General features: G+C 37.2%; 1 protein-coding gene across 1 annotated transcript in view; it reads left to right on the top strand.

Annotated features, from left to right (window-relative positions):
- The first annotated feature begins 1,965 nt into the window (after positions 1–1,965).
- Positions 1,966–20,314, top strand: part of LOC128994048 (structural maintenance of chromosomes protein 1A) — a 39,666-nt gene continuing 21,317 nt past the window's right edge. Inside the window, exons 1-10 of the mRNA XM_054418261.1 lie at positions 1,966–2,175; positions 6,485–6,605; positions 8,090–8,189; positions 8,512–8,660; positions 9,061–9,229; positions 9,624–9,836; positions 10,239–10,403; positions 12,404–12,490; positions 17,106–17,320; positions 19,650–19,863. Coding sequence (XP_054274236.1) covers positions 2,064–2,175; positions 6,485–6,605; positions 8,090–8,189; positions 8,512–8,660; positions 9,061–9,229; positions 9,624–9,836; positions 10,239–10,403; positions 12,404–12,490; positions 17,106–17,320; positions 19,650–19,863 — 1,545 coding nt within the window. The 5' untranslated portion in view covers positions 1,966–2,063. The remainder of the gene's footprint in view (positions 2,176–6,484; positions 6,606–8,089; positions 8,190–8,511; positions 8,661–9,060; positions 9,230–9,623; positions 9,837–10,238; positions 10,404–12,403; positions 12,491–17,105; positions 17,321–19,649; positions 19,864–20,314) is intronic.

The following is a 20,314-nucleotide window of genomic DNA, read 5'->3' as shown; positions in this document are numbered from 1 at the left end:
GGTTATCATAAAAATATGTTTGTAGAACTTTCTTAGTTTCGTTATGGATGGAATTATACCAGATGAGTCATAACATCGCCAAATCCCCTCCAAGTAGGCCAAGGTCAGGTCGTTGACCAATGGCCGGAGCGCGCGCATCACCTGTCACCGCCTGTATCTCAGGTATCGTCACTCATGTTGTATTGTTAGATTCATAATGAAACGAGGAAACCCAACCTAACATAACCGCTACAGCGCGCAGTATTTACTCAGTATCTACTCGGCGGAGTTCGTGTGGCAGCTAGGGGCGGTGACGCATTCAACTCAATCTTGCCTTCTGGGAGGCAGAACTCAAAAACTGCTAATTGCAATTGCAATCATTTCATATTTGGTTCTTTCTAATCATGTTTTTTTTTGTCTTAGGTAAAAAATCCCTCTAGAAAACAAGTGGCCTCCGAATAATACCAAAGTAACGGTACGGTATTTCCTGAAGCATGAAATGGAATTTCAAGCAGAGCATGATAAATTCAATAGAAATCTTGGTTTAAGCTATCTCCTAATGAGATTTTTTGGAATATATCTATCTGGTATGAACTTCTCTGGGCAATACCCTTGACTCAAGAGGTCAAAGTACGTTACCCGGTTGGGTCGAGTCTATAGTTCTGTATCCTTTCTCAATTTCTTCTAAATAGAAAAACAGCGGTGCGTGCTAGTCCACACAAAGTACATTTTAGTCTGTTGTACTCTGTATCAACGATGTATATTTTGTTTTATGTTTTTGGTTGAATGTATTATTATTTTCACCACAATACGGTTTCAAGAGAAATTATAACCGAACAATACATTTTCATAATTTTTGTTTAGGCCATACACACGTGAATTACAATTAATTGATGAAGTTGTTAGGTGACTTATTTTGTAATTCATTGTCATAATGCTGAAAAAGAAAATAAGTATGGGTATTATACCAGGTATACACCTACAAAAAATCCTAAGAAACTAATCACTTATTTTTCAAAATTATTAAAGTTTCATGTTTTTGTCTTCAATAAAAATATGCGAAAACATAACAAATATTGTTATTTTAATTCTAGAATGACCCTAAGTCGTTAATTTGTAGTGAGTTTATCTTACAAAAGTTTTTTTTAAACAATAACCGTTGATTAAAAGGAAAAATTGTCTTGCGTGGATGCGCGTGTACTTTATTTCTATGGCAGATCTTTTTGGGAAAACGAGTCGAAAATTAATGAATTCACAATAACTAATGTCTAGTTAACTTAACAGTAAACTAGATAACACAAGTCCAGGTAAACTGCAAAAAGTGATGCATTTTATAATACACAGACAACAGCGGCTTTTGCCAACAAAGATGTCGGGTTGACGTGTACGCCCCATGTTAACTCTCGTCAAACCGCCACCTCGCATGTAAGCGACAACGTGCCACCACGTCAACCAGCCATCACTATTTTATGAGGTGGCGGGTTGTCGTGTACGCTCAATGTTCGGTGTCGTCAACCCGCCACCTCGCACGTAGACGTCAACCAGCCACCACGTCAACCCGCCACCACACTAAAGAGGTGGCTGGTTGACGTGTATGAACATGTCTAAGCACCACCAGGACAACGTGCCACCACGACAACCCGCCACCACACATTTTTCCGAGGTGGCGGGTTGTCGTGCACGCTAGAGTCAACGTGCCACCCCGACAACGAGCCACCACGTCAACCCGCCACCTCAAACTTCTTCTTCTTTTTGATGGCGGGTTGACTTGGTGGCGGGTTGACGTGGTGGCGCCTTGGCGCGTTCCCGTTTCGTGTTTCGGTTCATTTTCATATTATTGTTTTGTACTCGTTTCGATAGAAGTTGTATTCGTTTCGTAATTCGTTGCGTATCGTATGTATTGTATAGTTAGTTATAGAATGGTTTGAGTTTGAGACTGAGAGTTTGTTTGTATTTATGTTTAATGTTTAATGGCGGTGGTGGTGGTATGTCAACATTAAGACTAAGAGTGGTGTTTACGGAAGTTTTTTAACAACATCATAGTGCTTATTTCACCAAGAATATTACTAAACTAATATTCAGCCATGCCTGCAGTGTTAGAAAGTATTGAAGTTGATAACTTCAAATCATACAAAGGCCAATATACTATTGGCCCTCTCAAAACCTTTACCGCGGTGATTGGACCTAATGGATCAGGTAAATACTAACATTCTTACTATGGTTATTTGTAAATAAAAGTAGTTATCCTTCGCCTTAAAGCTGGAATCGAATAGCCTACTACTACTTTTTTATAGCTAGGCCTAAGAATATTTTCAAATTAATGGGTTCAGTTTTAACGTAGGCCTAGGCCTAGCCTCCAAGCAGTTCAGGCTAAGTTAGCCTAGCCAATAAAGCTTATAACGCTGGTCTAGTTTTTTTGAACGTGGAAAATCCCATAGATTTTACTTACTAGGTAGTACCTAGGTACTTAATCATTGAACATCCCCGATCAAATGCAATCTGTATGTAGGCCTATCAGTTTGTTTAAATGTGCCCTAGCCTATATACGTGCAAGTTAGGCCTATTGGACTTCTGACACCATCAATCCCTTTTGGGTAAAAGATAAAGAATCGGCAATAAGCTAGGTCTAAGTTAATACTTCAGGGCTTCCACCCATCCAGATTCTGTTGGGAAAGTCCCAACTTCGGGTCCGTATGCCCGTATTTAAGCATAGGTAATGTTGAGGTAAATGCACCAGTAGGCCCAACTTAACTTAGTTGACCCTATAACCCTAGATGGCTATTGCACGTAAATTTGACGTATGACAAGTTGTGTGTAACTTAGCGTCTCAACCCCCACCCCCTCAACCGACACTACCCTCCTTCCAGCAGTGCTCTCAGCAGTCATTTGCCTTGTGATGGATGCCTCGGTAGGGTTGTGAGTTATAGACATCCCAAGAACAAAACAACCTGCGCAGAAACAAAAAGATCATGCGGTTCGCGCCGGTAAGTTAGGTGTGGCGTACCATTCAAACCTGCGCGGCTCGAAATGGCCCAGGACTCTTTTGTTTCTGGTATGTCCATAGTGTGTTTCTTTATGTCCTTGCTAGTCGGTTTCTTGGAACGCATGTCAAACTTAAGTGTCAATACCCTTTGTTTTTACTAAAATGGCGGGCTTGTTTATAGTAAAACGGCCGGCTGTAGGCTTACGTCAAATTTATCTATTGATAAGCTACCCTTAGAACTTAGATATAACATACTTGTTGATGTTGATGCTCTGTTTCATGTATTTTGACAATGCCTATTCCTGTAAACAAACTGGTCAACGGCAATAAAGCTTCTTATTCTTATTCTTATTCTTATTCTTAGCATCAAACTGTATGAGGCTACCTTACTAACTTATGCATTGACACTCCTATGTACATAACATTTATGTATTGATACCCTTAGCGCCATACTGTATAACGATTTAGGTCCCTACCCAGACATTTCTGGAAAGCCAGGGATAGGGTAATTATATCTATCTCTGGACCTCCGCTGGCAGTCACGTGACCTCCTCGCTGGTGGCAGCCAGCCAATGCGAACCCCTAGTAGTAGTCACCAGCGGCTGGTGAATTATCATAAGTCTAGGTTTTTTTAACTAATATAATGGTTTTAAATACCTTCAGTCACCAGTTCAAATTAAGTCGGTTGTTGCGACCTTGGTTTCGGGACGAAGTTGTACCGTCTTCAGGCGGGCCAGTTTTGAGTCTTCAGTCCAATGGACGTCGTTGGGTTAAAACTAATAACAGTTCACGACATACAGCACAAACACACACACAAACACATAACGAATAATACCGGTATTTAGGCCTACAGAAAAAACAACATTTTTGTATGTTCACCAGTTGTGACGGGTAATATCCAAGCCAGAACTAACTGGATCGTTCAAGTGGTACCGAGCTCCGTGCAACATCCATCTAATCAATGTTGGTAGCTGTTAGCCGTGGTGTAGTAGTCTGGTGTCTTAGGCTACTCAAATTAACCAGAATTGCAAGCAGATTACGAATACGCAATAATTTCTTTGATCTGACATCAGAAGAGAGATATTTACAAAAACTAGAGGGCCCATGCTGCGTTAAAATAACTATAATATCCAAGAAATAATCAAATTTATGATTTTTAAATTAAGTAATATAGAGTAGCCTATCTTGAGCTTAACTGATTCAAACTTAAAATAACTCAAATTAAAGCCTATAATTTACTGATTATTTTGAGTCTAAAACATATAAAAGACATTAAACAATACTGGAAGCTATTGATTTTTAATCATAGAAAATCCTTATGAAAAATAATTTTTATGTTGTTTGTTCACATTGTGTTTGCTTGAAACTCGTCCAATTTGAATAACAAATATAGCTTAAATGAAAGCCGGTATTTCACTGAAGGTTCTTAGACCAAAATATAAGATTAGATTTTTATAACTGTGAAATACATCTTAAAATGACGTACAAATTTGAAAATGAACCACATTAATTATGTTTTTGGTCGAGTAATACAGTATGTAAATATATGCCGATGCTTGATGTGAAATCTTTCCATGCATGCCTTCAATTTGAGACATCAATCATGAAAATCGGTCGGGTAGAAGAGTCATACGAACTTGGCAAAGAGAAACCAAATTTAACTCCCATAAGAACAACATGGAGAACAAATTTCGTTGACGTATAACCTGAGTGGGATTATAGATAAATACATGCCGATGCTTGATGGCAAATCTGTGCGTGCATACCTTCAATTTGAGACCTCAATTATGAAAATCGGTCGGGTAGAAGAGCCAAACAAACTCGGCAAAGAGAAACCAAATTTAACTCCCATAAGAAAGACATGGGGAGCAAATTTCGTTTACGTATAAATTGAGTGATATTATAGATAATTATATGCCGATGCTTGATGGCTAATCTGTGCGTGCATACCTTCAATTTGAGACCTCAATCATGAAAATCGGTTGGGTAGAAGAGCCAAACGAACTCGGCTAAGAGAAACCAAATTTAACTCTCATTAGAAATACATGGGGAGCAAATTTCATTTAGGTATAAACCGAGTGATACTATAGGCCTAGATAATTATATGCCGATGCTTGATGGCTAATCTGCGGGTGCATAGGCTACCTTCAATTTGAGACCTAAATCATAAAAATCGGTCCCCGGGTAGAAGAACCAAACGAACTCGGCAAAGAGAAACCAAATTTTACTCCCATAAGAAATACATGGGGAGCAAATTTTGTTTACGTACAAACCGAATAATAATATAGATAATTATATGCCGATGCTTGATAGCAAATCTGTGTGTGCATACCTTCAATTTGAGACCTCAATCATGAAAATCGATCAAGTAGAAGAGCCAAATGTAGTTGGAAAAGAAAGCTAATATCCTACTAATATTATAAATGAGAAAGTTTGGATGTATGGATGTATGTATGTTTGTGACAAGTAAACGCGAAAAATACTGGTCGGATCGGGCTGAAATTTGGTGTGATGATAGTTCACATTCCCGATTAACATATAGACGAATTCTTATCTCAGAAGTCCTTTCGGGCTCCGCCCCAGTGGCCCTGGAGTTTCCCATGTTAACCTTATAAGTAATCATATTTAAAAGGAATAAAAGAATTTTGTTAGCTGTTTCAACTACACAAGTTGGTTCTATGATATTAAATAGCATTAAAAAGTTACAAGGTTTACCAACAGGGTGCAGTACTATTAACTTTTTAGCATTTTGTGTCCTCTTCCCGTTGCAAAGCACGGGTGCAACAGCTAGTTTTTTATAGGCTATAAGATGTGGGACGCAAGATAGAAGCACAATTTAGGCCTAGGCTAGGCCTACTTATTGTCCTGAACATTCAATATATATCTAGTTTAACTCAAAGTTTCAGCCACGGAAATTATGAATATATGAATACTGGTTTGTAACCAATAAACAGCTTACTAGCTGAAGACTGGGACAACTGCAGCTGTCAAATAATGCACTGATTTCAAGAACAGTCAATACCTAGCTATCAATTTTGCCTTTGGGTCAGCAAATTCTGTGAGAATGTAGTTTCTGATTGCCTCTTTTGTATCATAAAAAAAAAAAAAAAAAAAAAAACAACTATTGTCTTACAATAAAATCTCTGTAGGTAGGCCTACCTGAGTAAAATAGGATTTTTTTTAGCCAGTGACACTTAGTTTTGTGGGTGTGTTGGAAGAACCTATCCCATCTGCGCCAAAGTATGGAATTTGTTGTTTACATTTAAAGACTAAAATAAAAGCTTTAGCCTAATGATATCTAATGATACCTATCATCATTAAAAGCAGAGTGAAACAGAGCCGAGTTGGAGCAGAGTTGAACAGTTACAAATTCTTATAGTTTTTGGTTTTATATTATTTTGTAGCCTAAGTAGAATCGGGTCAGATATCAAAGTTTTACAATAAAAATGATATTAAGGTATTAATTTTAGTTTTAAAACCCAGGGTCCTCTTAAGTTGTGATTAAATTTCATTATTTTTCAGGTAAATCAAACTTCATGGATGCCATCAGTTTTGTTATGGGAGAAAAGACTTCTTCCTTGAGAGTGAAACGTCTCAGTGACCTGATCCATGGTGCATCAATTAATAAACCAGTCGCTAGAACGTAAGTTACATTCTCCATAATATCACATTCCATTTCAAATAGTTTTTTACAGTTTAAAAATTTACAATGCCGTTTTTATCATTGGTTTGCTTTTATTATCCTGGATAAAGGAAGATTAACTCATCTATATAGTCCAAAATAATATTTAATCCATTGTAGCCTACACTCATACTACACTATCTCTGCTTCAGTGTTTACTATCAGAGCAATTAATAAAAAAAAAAAAACAGGAGTCCTTGTGTAAGGTCCCTATGGATTTTTAAATTTTGAATCTTAAAGATTTAAAGGTGGTAGCCACAGTTTAATAAGACCAGTTCTGCATCAGTATAAAACAGATTTTGTTTAGTTAAATTTAGCACAGTTCAAACACGCTCGGGAAAAATTTTGGACTATTGGCTGTAGTCTGGTGTATTCTGCATCTAACATATCTATTGGTATTTTTTTACTTCATATTTTTTTTGTTACATCTTGTAAATATGGATTTTTTAGACGGTTCTCAGTAGCACGAGACCATCAAAAGTACCGAGTAGATTGGATTAACTAGATTCTATATTGTATTAACCCTTTCCACTCGGATTAGTTGACCCCTTGTTGTCCTATACGCTTGCATTTATTGCCATGCAAAAAAACATGTTGTAAGTTTTGTGTACATATACTGACTAAAATAAATTATTTGTTGTACTTGAGGGCTTGATTCTTATTCAGCATAAAATTGTACACAAGTAAAACAAAATATCAAAATAAATATACCCATAAAATATTTTTTGTGTGGTCATAATATAAAAAAAGCAAAATAAAATGTACAAAATATTTTTTAGGAGGCTTTTTAAAAAACGTTAACACATTTTCAGGATTTGTAAAACACTTTATCAACATTAGATATCTAGTTGCCAATTCAAATCAGCCATTACAAGAAGGATTAGGTGTATTTTTAATGAAAAAATGCATTTTCAAACTTAGATTGTTTGGTGATTTTGGTCGTCATGGTTACTGCACACTTGGTGGACACATGGTGTCATGGGTACACTTCTCTATTCTTTAATCCACAGCTGACTAAATAAACTTACAATTATTTTTCAAGCTACCAAAGACATGTAAAATGAATAAGGAAATCATTAAGTTTGTATTCAACACAAATTCAAAACATGCAAACACTATATAAAAGGGATTTATTAATAAAAAGCCGATGCTGAAAATGTCGCGGCGGCCGCGACATACGAGTGGAACGGACAGACGTGAATGTCGCGGTAGCGGCGACATACGAGTGGAAAGGGTTAAGCACTTTTTTTTACTAAAAGTCTATTTCACCATAACTATTTTTGAGTCAAAGTTTTTCTCTGTCCAAACAATGACGTCACGGTTTTTTAGGCCTTAAATGAAAGATTGGCGGATCATGTAATTTGAATTTGATATCCACACTGTAAAGTTTGTATCCACTGATTGTCATGACATGAAACTAATAGGCTGTATTTTTGTTTTTTAAGGGCTTCTGTAACGGCTGTGTTCAGGATGGAAAACGGATCCGAAAAGAGATTTACCAGAACTGTAGAGGGGACATCATCTGGATACAGAATCAACCGAGAAGTAAGAGACATTTCTCAATAAGTTAATGCACCAACATTGTCATATAAATAATTATTGAGTGGTCGGAAAAACATAGGCTGGAGCTCTTGCTTGTATCCGAACACACCTGGCTTAAGTTACCTAAGGAATTCGATAGACATTGAAATAAAAATAAAAATTTATATTAATGTACAATAGTCCCAACGTTGTTGAGAAAAAAAATTGTTTCAGTTAATTTTCAAAGATAACCTCTTTATTGGGGAGAATGTCTATGATCTACATACAGTCTAGTCTTTAGAACTGAATGTACCATTCATTGATTACAACATATATTTTGTTTCAGGTTGTAACAACTCAGAAGTACATGGAGGATTTAGAAGCAATTGGTATTAATGTGAAAGCCAAAAACTTCCTTGTGTTTCAAGGTGCGGTCGAATCCATTGCCATGAAAAATCCTAAAGAAAGGACTGTTTTGTTTGAGGAGATTAGTGGGTAAGTGTTGGTTGTGATTTTGAATTTTGTATAGTACCTTTTCCTATCTGGCTAAATAAAATAATGATATAACTAAGTCTATTTTAGATTTTTTTTTATTTTAAGGAGGAAAAAATATTATAAATAAGACAATTTAATGAAAAAAAAAATTGTTTTGGTCATTTGAAAAAAAGCGGACAAATTTATAACCTAGTCCAAAATATGGTTCCTTAGATCAGTTGTATCAGATCACTGAATCATGTTTTATGTTATTGTGATCTTTTTTTGTTTAGATCTATCTCTACCTCAAAGTTTCTCAGAAAATGCTGCTAAAATCCTAAAATTTCAAGAAAAAAAGTAAATACTAAATAGCCACATGGGTTCACTTAAAATATATTTAGCAAGTGAAATGTATTTTCAGATCTGGTGTCCTGAAAGCTGAATATGATCGACTGAAAGCTGAAATGTTAAAAGCTGAAGAAGAAACCAACTACACTTATTTGAAAAAGAGAGGAGTTGTGGCGGAGAGGAAAGAGGCAAAACTCGAGAAAGAGGAAGCCGAGAAGTATCAGAGACTAAGAGAAGAGCTTGTACGTACAATCTAATTAATTTTGTTTGATGTTACTGCTGTTAGTGTTAAATATTCAAAATTTTAGACAAAATTCGTCGCACATTACTAGTGGATAAGTCAATTGATTTGATTTTTAGTTCAAAGATTGATTGACAATTTGGGGAATAGTTCAAGGTTATTTTTTTATGTTGATATTTTCCTGAACATAATAATCTACTTTTAAATCTGGTTTAACTTAAAAAAAACCTATCTAACATATTTTTTAGGCAGTCAGTAAAAGTCAGATTGAACAATCTTGAATTAAAACCCTTCTTAACAGAAAATCATATCTTTGTTTTAGTTAGGTAATTGGCAGTTTGGTTAATATTTTTGTGTATTTATAACCTAATGATATAAATTTGTATTTGTTACAGGTTGAGAAAGAAATTGAGTATCAACTATTCAGGCTCTACTACAATGAAAGCGATATAAAACATTACGAGAACGAATTGGAAAGGAAAAGACGAGATGTGGAAAAGTTAGAGAAAAAGAAAGAGAAGGCAGAAGAACAACTGAAAGACAAGAAGAAAGATCAAGGCAAACTTAACAAGGAGTTGTCAAAAATTGAGCAAGAAATTAGAGAAGCGGTAAGGCTTTTTTGTGTTTGGATTTTAATCTCGGTTACAGTTTGTACTAAAATTTAAAATTCTAATTAGATTTTTCTAAATTCTGAAAATCTTACCTATTTATTGGCTCAGACCTATAGATTTGTATAAAGACATTGAAGTACTGTTTTGGTACAAGAAAAGCCTGTGGTGAATGCTGTGTTTAGATGAGTTGTACCAGCTTAAAACGTTACTATTGAATTACTGTGTTCAGTATGTTTCTTCGGAAATCAAAATAAAATCATGTGTATTGGTCTATAGCTAATTTCTTATTCCCTAAAGGTTTAAGCAAAGATTTGACTGATGAACTTCTATTAACTGATTTCCCAACTACACACTCTTGTTGATTTCAATTGTACTAACCAAACTGTTGTACTTTTACAGGAAGTGGAGATTAACAAGAAGAGACCTTCTTTCATAAAGTCTAAGGAAAGAACGACTCACATCCAGAAGAAGTTGAACACTGCCAAAAAGTCTCTGGCAGAAGCAAAACAGGCTAACGACGCTCACGAGCGGGACATACAGGAACTTCAGACGGAACTTGAAGAGGTCAGAAATTAAATTTAAAAAATGAATACAACGACCTGTGACCTGCAACCTTGTTAACTTGACCTGTTAATTGTTTATTTAAAGTACACTCACTTTAAAGCACCTCAACTAAGTTCCTATCACGGTTTAAAATGATTTTTATCACTTTTTTTTATATTAAAAGGTTCTCCCAACTCAATAATACAGTTATTTTTATTTTGAAAACATTCTTGTTGCAGAAAATTGGAAAAATTAAGATTTTCTAGTTTTACATTTTTAGCCAAACTCATATTTTAAAAATATTCCCATTTTTTTCACATGGGCATTTTTATTCAGATTCCATTGTTTTTACTGCCTTAATTGGATGAACGGGTTGTGGTAGTCACAGGCTAACAGCAAGTAAAATACAATTTGTAAATCCAGTATCTATTTTAAAACCCAGCCAATTGAAGTACAAATTCGAACCTCTTCGTAAGATTTGATGCATTTGACCAAATAGCTAAAGAGAGTCAGTCACAAGGTAGAGGCGTTCATTTGGTTCTGACACATAACTTATTGCAGTTTTAGTCAGTGTTGTTGGTCGTGTTTGCAGGTTGATGCTCGCAGACAGGAGTATGAGGACAAAGTAGCTGGAGAGAGTCAGTCACAGGGTAGAGACGTTCATTTGGTTCTGACACATAACTTATTGCAGTTTTAGTCAGTGTTGTTGGTTGTGTTTGCAGGTTGATGCTCGCAGACAGGAGTATGAGGACAAAGTAGCTGGAGAGAGTCAGTCACAGGGTAGAGACGTTCATTTGGTTCTGACACATAACTTATTGCAGTTTTAGTCAGTGTTGTTGGTTGTGTTTGCAGGTTGATGCTCGCAGACAGGAGTATGAGGACAAAGTAGCTGGAGAGAGTCAGTCACAGGGTAGAGGCGTTCATTTGGTTCTGACACATAACTTATTGCAGTTTTAGTCAGTGTTGTTGGTCGTGTTTGCAGGTTGATGCTCGCAGACAGGAGTATGAGGACAAAGTAGCTGGAGAGAGTCAGTCACAGGGTAGAGACGTTCATTTGGTTCTGACACATAACTTATTGCAGTTTTAGTCAGTGTTGTTGGTTGTGTTTGCAGGTTGATGCTCGCAGACAGGAGTATGAGGACAAAGTAGCTGGAGAGAGTCAGTCACAGGGTAGAGGCGTTCATTTGGTTCTGACACATAACTTATTGCAGTTTTAGTCAGTGTTGTTGGTCGTGTTTGCAGGTTGATGCTCGCAGACAGGAGTATGAGGACAAAGTAGCTGGAGAGAGTCAGTCACAGGGTAGAGGCGTTCATTTGGTTCTGACACATAACTTATTGCAGTTTTAGTCAGTGTTGTTGGTTGTGTTTGCAGGTTGATGCTCGCAGACAGGAGTATGAGGACAAAGTAGCTGGAGAGAGTCAGTCACAGGGTAGAGGCGTTCATTTGGTTCTGACACATAACTTATTGCAGCTGTAGTCAGTGTTGTTGGTTGTGTTTGCAGGTTGATGCTCGCAGACAGGAGTATGAGGACAAAGTAGCTGGAGAGAGTCAGTCACAGGGTAGAGGCGTTCATTTGGTTCTGACACATAACTTATTGCAGTTTTAGTCAGTGTTGTTGGTCGTGTTTGCAGGTTGATGCTCGCAGACAGGAGTATGAGGACCAAGTAGCTGGAGAGAGTCAGTCACAGAGTAGAGGCGTTCATTTGGTTCTGACACATAACTTATTGCAGCTGTAGTCAGTGTTGTTGGTTGTGTTTGCAGGTTGATGCTCGCAGACAGGAGTATGAGGACAAAGTAGCTGGAGAGAGTCAGTCACAGGGTAGAGGCGTTCATTTGGTTCTGACACATAACTTATTGCAGTTGTAGTCAGTGTTGTTGGTTGTGTTTGCAGGTTGATGCTCGCAGACAGGAGTATGAGGACCAAGTAGCTGGAGAGAGTCAGTCACAGGGTAGAGACGTTCATTTGGTTCTGACACATACTTATTGCAGTTGTAGTCAGTGTTGTTGGTTGTGTTTGCAGGTTGATGCTCGCAGACAGGAGTATGAGGACCAAGTAGCTGGAGAGAGTCAGTCACAGGGTAGAGACGTTCATTTGGAAGATGCACAGGTTAGTCACCACAAAAGAGTTTTTCCAGATTTAGCCTATATGTACTAAGAACGATTGTGAGACTTAGCATTCACATCTTACAACAAATGTTTCTGCAGTATTTGTTGTTGTTGCCAAAGTCATTATTTGTATATTGTACGTACAATTTCTTCTTTGAAAATTTAATTTCAGTTTTGATTTGTAACATAGTGAATCAAATTGTTTTCCTGTTTTGAAATAATTGCACAATAACGTAAATAAAAAACTCAGGGTCGAATTTGTTTACATTTGATCCTTTTACTTAAAGGGTTGAGATGGTATAAAAGGTAGGGGTGTGCGAGTACTCGAATCTTCGAGCTTTTTGGTCGAGCTTTTCATTATTCGGCTCGGCTCGAGGCATTTTGAAAAAGCTCGAAGTTCGAGCCGAGCTTTTAATACTAAGTCAAAACTAAAAAAACACTTAATTTGGGTCGTAATTGAAAACAATGTTATCACAATTCTAAGTTGTTCATGCATTTGAGGTTTGATAAGCACGAACACAAACCTCAGCTCAGTCAAGACGCAATGATTATCGATCGTAATTTTGAGGAGATACAGTAGTAAAGAGACAATCTACCACCTATCCTATCGCGTTGTCTTCCTAACACAGCTATTCGTATCGTAATACACAACGCAGTGCGAGTGCGTGATTGGCTCGTCGCTATGACGACACATGGTTGCCGTGGCAACCTACAGTGCGCACTGAGCACTGCGCCTTGTGTGGGAGGGGAGATTATACCAACAAACTATTTCAGGAATTCTATTTTGGGACCGATGGAAGATAAGGAAGAAACTAAAAGTGGTCACGTGTGCAAATGTAGTGGGCGACACAATAAGGCTGTAAACGAGTATCGTCATGCCGTTGTTCCTTGTTTGTTTACTTTTTCAGATTCCTTATCAAACGCCCCTATCTGCTATCTCTCTTTCTCTCTCTCTCTCTCTCTCTCTCTCTCTCTCTCTCTCTCTCTCTCTAACAGTGTACTGATTAAACAGATTGTGGTTGACGACTTTTCTACTTATAAGATTCCCTGCGGTTATTTTAGTTCAATCAAACCCATAACCTTTCTAATGTTTATCAAAATAATTAATTAATCTGTTTTGTATTTTATTCCCTTTAAACCAACCCCTATTTACCATCTATATTTTATAGAATAAAATGTTTGTTTATAAAGTTTGACTGGTCACACAATTTTGTACCTATTTTATTTTGTTTAAAAGTAGGGGTGTGCGGATATCTGAAAAATCGGGTAACCGGGCCCAAATTCGATATCCGACACTATCTGTTATATATCCGGCTTTTCGGATAGACAATATATTTTGACGTTTTGGACAAAAAACTAAATCTCCATAGCCACCATTAGTTTCCCAGGACAAAATTACAGCAATACGTTTCCAACGACCTAACAGCAAACGGCAAAGAAGCCTTGTATGATGCAATACTGATAACTAGTTTAGTCGTTATCGGCTGTTTTGCTTTACGATTAGATTCGTCTGGAACGAACAGACATAAAGCAGAAAAGAACTACCATGGTCAAATGAAAGTCAACTCGTGCTTGTCTCCCTCCTGATACTAGGGGCGCTGCGTAATAGTTTTTTTACAGTACTGTTTCAAATTCAAAGTAGAAAAATCTAGCCTACTACTGTGAAGTTACGTAAACAATAGATTTAATGTTTCCCAAAAAAAAGTCAGAATAGAAACAATAGAAAGGCAACACAATAGAAGGGTGGGAGGGGTTGGGCAATGACCTTGAAAGGAGCGCGGGTATAGTGAGTCAAGTAGGACCGGAGGGGGAAGGGGTGGGTAAGACCTTGAAGCTATATATAGACTTGCACTACTTCCCTAAACCTAAAGGACTGGCCGGCGAGTGGTATTCCAATCACAGGACAAGATACGTTGTGTTTTAGGTATTCATTGCCCGGGTTGACTTTGGATTGTCTTGCTGTGTAGAAACTTTGAATAATAAAAAATAAAGTTAGAACTAACCACGATTATTTAGCATTGATTGTGTACATATTAAATTATTAAACTATAGGGACCATGGATATATACAAACTTTTGTTGTGATTTTAATTTCAACATCAAAATACAATATTGCACAATCGTGATATTTTAGGTCATCGACCTTTATTATGCATCCGGTATTGCTGTTTCGGAAGAGAAGCACGTTGATAAATTATAAATTGATATTCCCGTAGTTAAAAAGAATTATTTTATAAATCTATAAAACTAAATCATAAAATCTTACATACAGATAACAATAACGGAAATTGTAAAAAAGGTATAAAGATAACACGTTATTCTTTCTCTTTGTTCTTCTATTTCTTGGGTTTCCCTTCATCACGCATTCAACAAGTTGCCATGGTTACTAATCACCCATGTCGTTATCAGCTTTTGTGACATAACGCACAGCAGGGGGGTAAAACTTGACGAAAATCGGTTAATTTTTACCTATTATTTAATTACCAATGAATGTACTACTTTATTGGTATTTGGTACTGTATTAATAATCGGTCAAAATGGCCGATTTTTGTCAAATTTTACACCAAATTTATTGAAATTTCAAGGTGAATATTAATAAAACAATTATTACCAAATATTTGTATTAATTTAAAAGATTGATTTGTGGTATTGGGTTCCCCACTGAGTGCAGCCGAGCGGCACTAATGAGGGTCGGACCTTCTTGGGGGTGAACAATAGACGGCTTATCAGACCCTCCCCTCCCCCGTGGTCTGGAGAAAGCTTGTAAACAAACTATTGCACAAGCGACTTGACATTTGGCTGCTTCAACTATAATTTTGTCAAATGAACTGTGATGTTTCAAAATCAAAAACAATAATTTGGGACCATACTGCTTAACAATAATGGACTGCAATTATTGTTAAACATACAATCCATTTTTAACAAACTAAGATTATACGATTCAAATAGAATTATAAAAATTTTCTTGGTATTATACTTGGGGTAATGAAGTTATGTAGGCTAGTGTAATTCTCAGTTCATCAAGGTTCTACTGAATAATGTTTGGCAGTGAATAAGTGTAGAATTCAATTTATAAATTCAGGGATACACACCTTTTACACAGTTATAAAGTCGTTAATTAATAGAAATAGTTAATTCTGGAAAATTAAAAATAGTGATCGCATTCATAAACCTGTTGTCAAAACAGCAACACGGGTGTAAGGGTTTATTGTTTTAGATGCAAGGGTGTTTCAAGGACAAAGTACAGTGTTGGGCCTCCCGGCTTATGGGGGGAGGGGGGCGGTGAGACTGTGTGAAGGGGAGGAAACTGGTTTTGGCTATTTATTGATTAGTTCCCTGACCCTTCTAGATAACAAAATTGAGCGACAGTATTAAATCATCGTGTACTTTATTTCATTTCTTGTTTACTTTGTGTGTTATTCTATTAATTTTAGTGTTTTAGTCTATTTCCTCTATGTCAATTATATCTTTTTTAATATATAAGTTTACTTTTTACTTGTCTCTCCACCTTTTTGGATCCAAACCAACCATGTTCTTTATTTGATTAATACGATTCATAAAACAAAAATATTTTGTGCATGGAAAACAAAAAGAATAATCACGTGTTTTAAAATTTATTTTGTATTTATTTATACAAAATAGAATTAAATATTCATAGTAGTTACAATATGCATTATGTAATCGAGTTGCTAGTTGTTTTGTCGTCATTCAATGTCGCGATGATGTTCTGTTCAAGAATCAAGAATATTTATTTGCCATTAAATAACAGAACGTTACTGTTATGAAAGACAATCTGATTGTCTCAGTCTGCACTGCATATCTCGTCAGGCCTTCAATCGATATCCTTTTATTTCTTGCATCTTAATTTAGTTCAGTTCAGTTCTTATCGTGATTATCTACTATTTGATGTCTTGACAATTCTCAACGTTTTTAAACATATTAAAATAACATTGTGTTTATTTAAAAATTGACAGAACATTATTATTATTATGCACTTTTTTAAGAAAAAAAAGTTTAATAACTTAGATAAGGTGACGCTAGGAAAAGCTCGGCTCGAAAAAGCTCGAGCTCGAAAATTTTTTAAAAAGCTCGGCTCGGCTCGAGGTTGAAAATCACTATTCGCACACCTCTAATAAAAGGTAAACACAATATCTGATTGCTTGTGTTAAATTATACCTTCTTTAATGTTTGTAGCATCCTCTAGTAGCTTTTGTATGGAATAGTCCAAATACTGGTCTAAAGACCATCCAACAACAATCTGGTTTTAGAAACCATCATTGTTAAAATACTACCTAGTGATAAATAACTATAAATTTGTTGTTGTCTGACAAAGCTTCCTCACAAACACTCTTTACATTTATTCTCTATTTTTTTACTACTTTCTATTTTATTTCCTCTGATTTACCTCTGTCTCAATTATTTAAATAACTTTTTCCATAGTGTATCATTGCAGAGCATTAGGCAAGTTTTGTAATTGATAACTTTATTTATTTACGTTCGTATAGTTCAGCATTATATTTTTATACCCTCTTAGAAGATTAGGCAACTTGAAAGAAAGAAGAACCATAATACTTTCTAGTAGTTAATGTAAGCCTAAATTTTCAACTTATTGTTCAGGTTCAGGAGTATAACAGACTAAAAGTAGAAGCACAGAAACAGTCTGCCCGTTATCTGCAAGAGCTCGACTCTATCAACCGAGAGCAGAAAGCGGAACAAGACAAACTGGACAACGAGGCGAGAATCAGAGGAGATCTTGACAATAAGATCAAGCAGAAAACTCACGAGAAGGAGGAGGCACAGAAACGGGTTGATAAACTCATCGAACACATCAGGTGAATGTCACTTTCTTCAACCTGTCCTTTAAGAAACCTTTAGCAATACAATATAAGTAGTACATAGGGATGGACGAGATTGGATTTTTAGTTCGAGACGAGACAAGACGAGATTTTTTATTTCTCATAAAATTTCGAGACGAGATCGAGACGGGATTTCCCTTCTCATACGCAACGGGAAATGCACGTTCAAAATTATTACCTGATTTTGTAACATTAGATGACTGTTTAAATACAAAAATAATGATAATAGGCAAGAATATTTACAATCTTTTATTAAAAAACATCAGCATAACATTTTTTTACTAATCACGCCTAACTTATTAAAAATGCCTACGATTAGGAAACATAGTGATATCAGTTAGGATAGAGTTCAACTTATCCTAAAATAAAATAAATCATAAAATAAAAGCAATATTAATTTTTATAAAATAGTTACTTGTTTTGACTTTTTATAGTAATAAAACATTCCTCACACTGCTTACACTTTACAAAACTTCCCAAATGTTATTAAAGTAATATTATTAAAGTAATTAAAGTAGGGATGGATGGGATTGAATTTTTAGTTCGGGACGGGACGGGACGGGATTTTTATTTCCTTCCCGATTTTCGGGACGGGACGGGACGGGATTTTTTTCTGAGCATAAAAAGAAAGTACTGTATTGCAGTTACCAAAAAAGACAAACAAAATCAATTTTTACCATTTGTGGCACTGATCTATAAAAACCAAAAATGGGTCACAATTTACAGTTTTACCTATAGTAACTTGTGACTCGCGGGTCACGGGGTGATCGTCTGTATGACTCACGGTCACGGCGCGATCGTCGTCGTGACTCGCGATCACGGCGCGATCGTCGGTAGGACTTGCGGTCACGGCGAGATCGTCGGTATGACTCCGCGGTCACGGGGTTATCGTCGGTATGACTCGCGGTCACGGCATGATCGTTGGTATGACTCGCGATCACGGCTTGATCGTCAACATGACTCCACGGTCACGGCGCGATCGTCGTCATGACTCCGCGGTCACGGCGCGATCGTCGTCATGACTCGCGGTCACGGCGCGATCGTCGGTAGGACTCCACGGTCACGGCGCGATCGTCGGTAGGACTCCGCGGTCACGGCGCGATCGTCGGTAGGACTCGCGGTCACGGCGTGATTGTCGGTATGACTCGTGGTCACAGCGCGATCGTCGGTATGACTTCGCGGTCACGGCGCGATCGTCGTTATGACTCCACGGTCACGGCGTAATCGTTGAAATGACTTCGTCTCCTGCGTTCGCGGACCTATCGCTCGCAATAACGGTGCTTTGTGGCACTGATCTATAAAAACCAAAAATGGGTCACAATTTACAGTTTTACCTATAGTAACTTGTGACTCGCGGGTCACGGGGTGATCGTCTGTATGACTCACGGTCACGGCGCGATCGTCGTCGTGACTCGCGATCACGGCGCGATCGTCGGTAGGACTCGCGGTCACGGCGAGATCGTCGGTATGACTCCGCGGTCATGGGGTTATCGTCGGTATGACTTCGCGGTCACGGCGCGATCGTCGTTATGACTCCGCGGTCACGGCGTAATCGTTGAAATGACTTCGTCTCCTGCGTTCGCGGACCTATCGCTCGCAATAACGGCGCTTTCGGCACTCGCGAAGCGGAAAAATCGCCGAAGATCGGACCAAATCCCGTCCCGAAAGATTCCCGAGTCAAATGTAATCCCGTCCCGGTAATCGGGAATATTTTTTTCCCGAAAAATTCCCGAAATTTCGGGACCCGTCCATCCCTAAATTAAAGTAATATTTACATTTAAAGAATTAATTAAATAAGAACGCCTTCACAAAGGAAACGCAACTACAACACGCTCCTGTATTGCGGGTATTGCATTGACTTTCTGCAGGCGTTTTTAATTTAATTTAATTTTTTTTTTATTCCCGTCTCGGTAAAAATCTCGGCCAAAAAAAAATCTCGTCTCGTGTAACGAGATTTAAAATTTCCCGAAAATTTCCCGAAATTTCGAGACTTGACCATCCCTAGAGTACATAAAGTATTTTAGCATTTCAATTCAAAAGGTTCACAAATCCACAGTTACTGTTTTATCTACGCTCAAGTTAGATAACAGTTGAAACGCACAGTGCAGTACCGGTAGTCATAATAAACTTGATATAATTTTATATAGGGCTCAACTTTATCAGTTAACTACTTTATTTAATTATATGGATTATTTTAATACTAATTTTGTTGCACCTCTGTACAGTGACAAGCAAGTTCTCAACTAATCACGTTTAACTACATTTGCAAACATAATCTGATTTTATTTGTTGTATTGTTGTACAGGACGAGTGAGCAAGCGTTGGAGGACCAGAAGCGGCTGCGGGAAGAACTACAGTCTGACGTTGGAACATCCAAGGGTCGAGTGCAGGAGTTGCAGAAGGAACTGGAGAACGTGATGGAACAGCTGGGAGACGCAAAGATAGACAAGCATGAAGACTCTCGCCGCAAGAAGAAACAGGAGATTGTCGAGAACTTCAAGAAGAACTACCCTGGCGTTGTAAGATTATTTTGTACCAACTTTCCTGTCTTGTGATATGAGCCACTAACTTCATCTTGTTAAGTTAAAAATATTAATGTATTGCTAACATTTGAACTTTAGTATAAAATTATACATAGATCAAATGGGAAAGGAAAAATTTTGAAAAAGTTCATCCGGACAGATAAAGTGTGTCATAGCTTTTATGGAAAGATATTTTAATTTGGTAAACTAAGTTAAAATTAAACTCTTTTCCCTGTTTGAGCTCTTTAATTAGCCAAATATTTTTATAAACTTTTCATGAAAGATAAAACAAAACCCTTAACTGATTCCATCCTTACTTGTTACTGTACATAAATACCTTTTTCGATACATTTTTTCTCTAGGTCAGAATATCAACCAGGCATCTCCATCTTCTTCAGACTGTCTGCAGTTCCTCATCACCTTCTGTCATCTTGCTCCTCTTCCTACA

Source organism: Macrosteles quadrilineatus, unplaced genomic scaffold (assembly GCF_028750875.1).
Source record: "Macrosteles quadrilineatus isolate MER2022 unplaced genomic scaffold, UCM_ALF_1.0 Scaffold_5__1_contigs__length_97177068, whole genome shotgun sequence".
NCBI lineage: Eukaryota > Metazoa > Arthropoda > Insecta > Hemiptera > Cicadellidae > Macrosteles > Macrosteles quadrilineatus.
The sequence above is the reverse complement of the archived record's forward strand: the minus strand, read 5'-3'. Positions and strand labels throughout refer to the sequence as shown.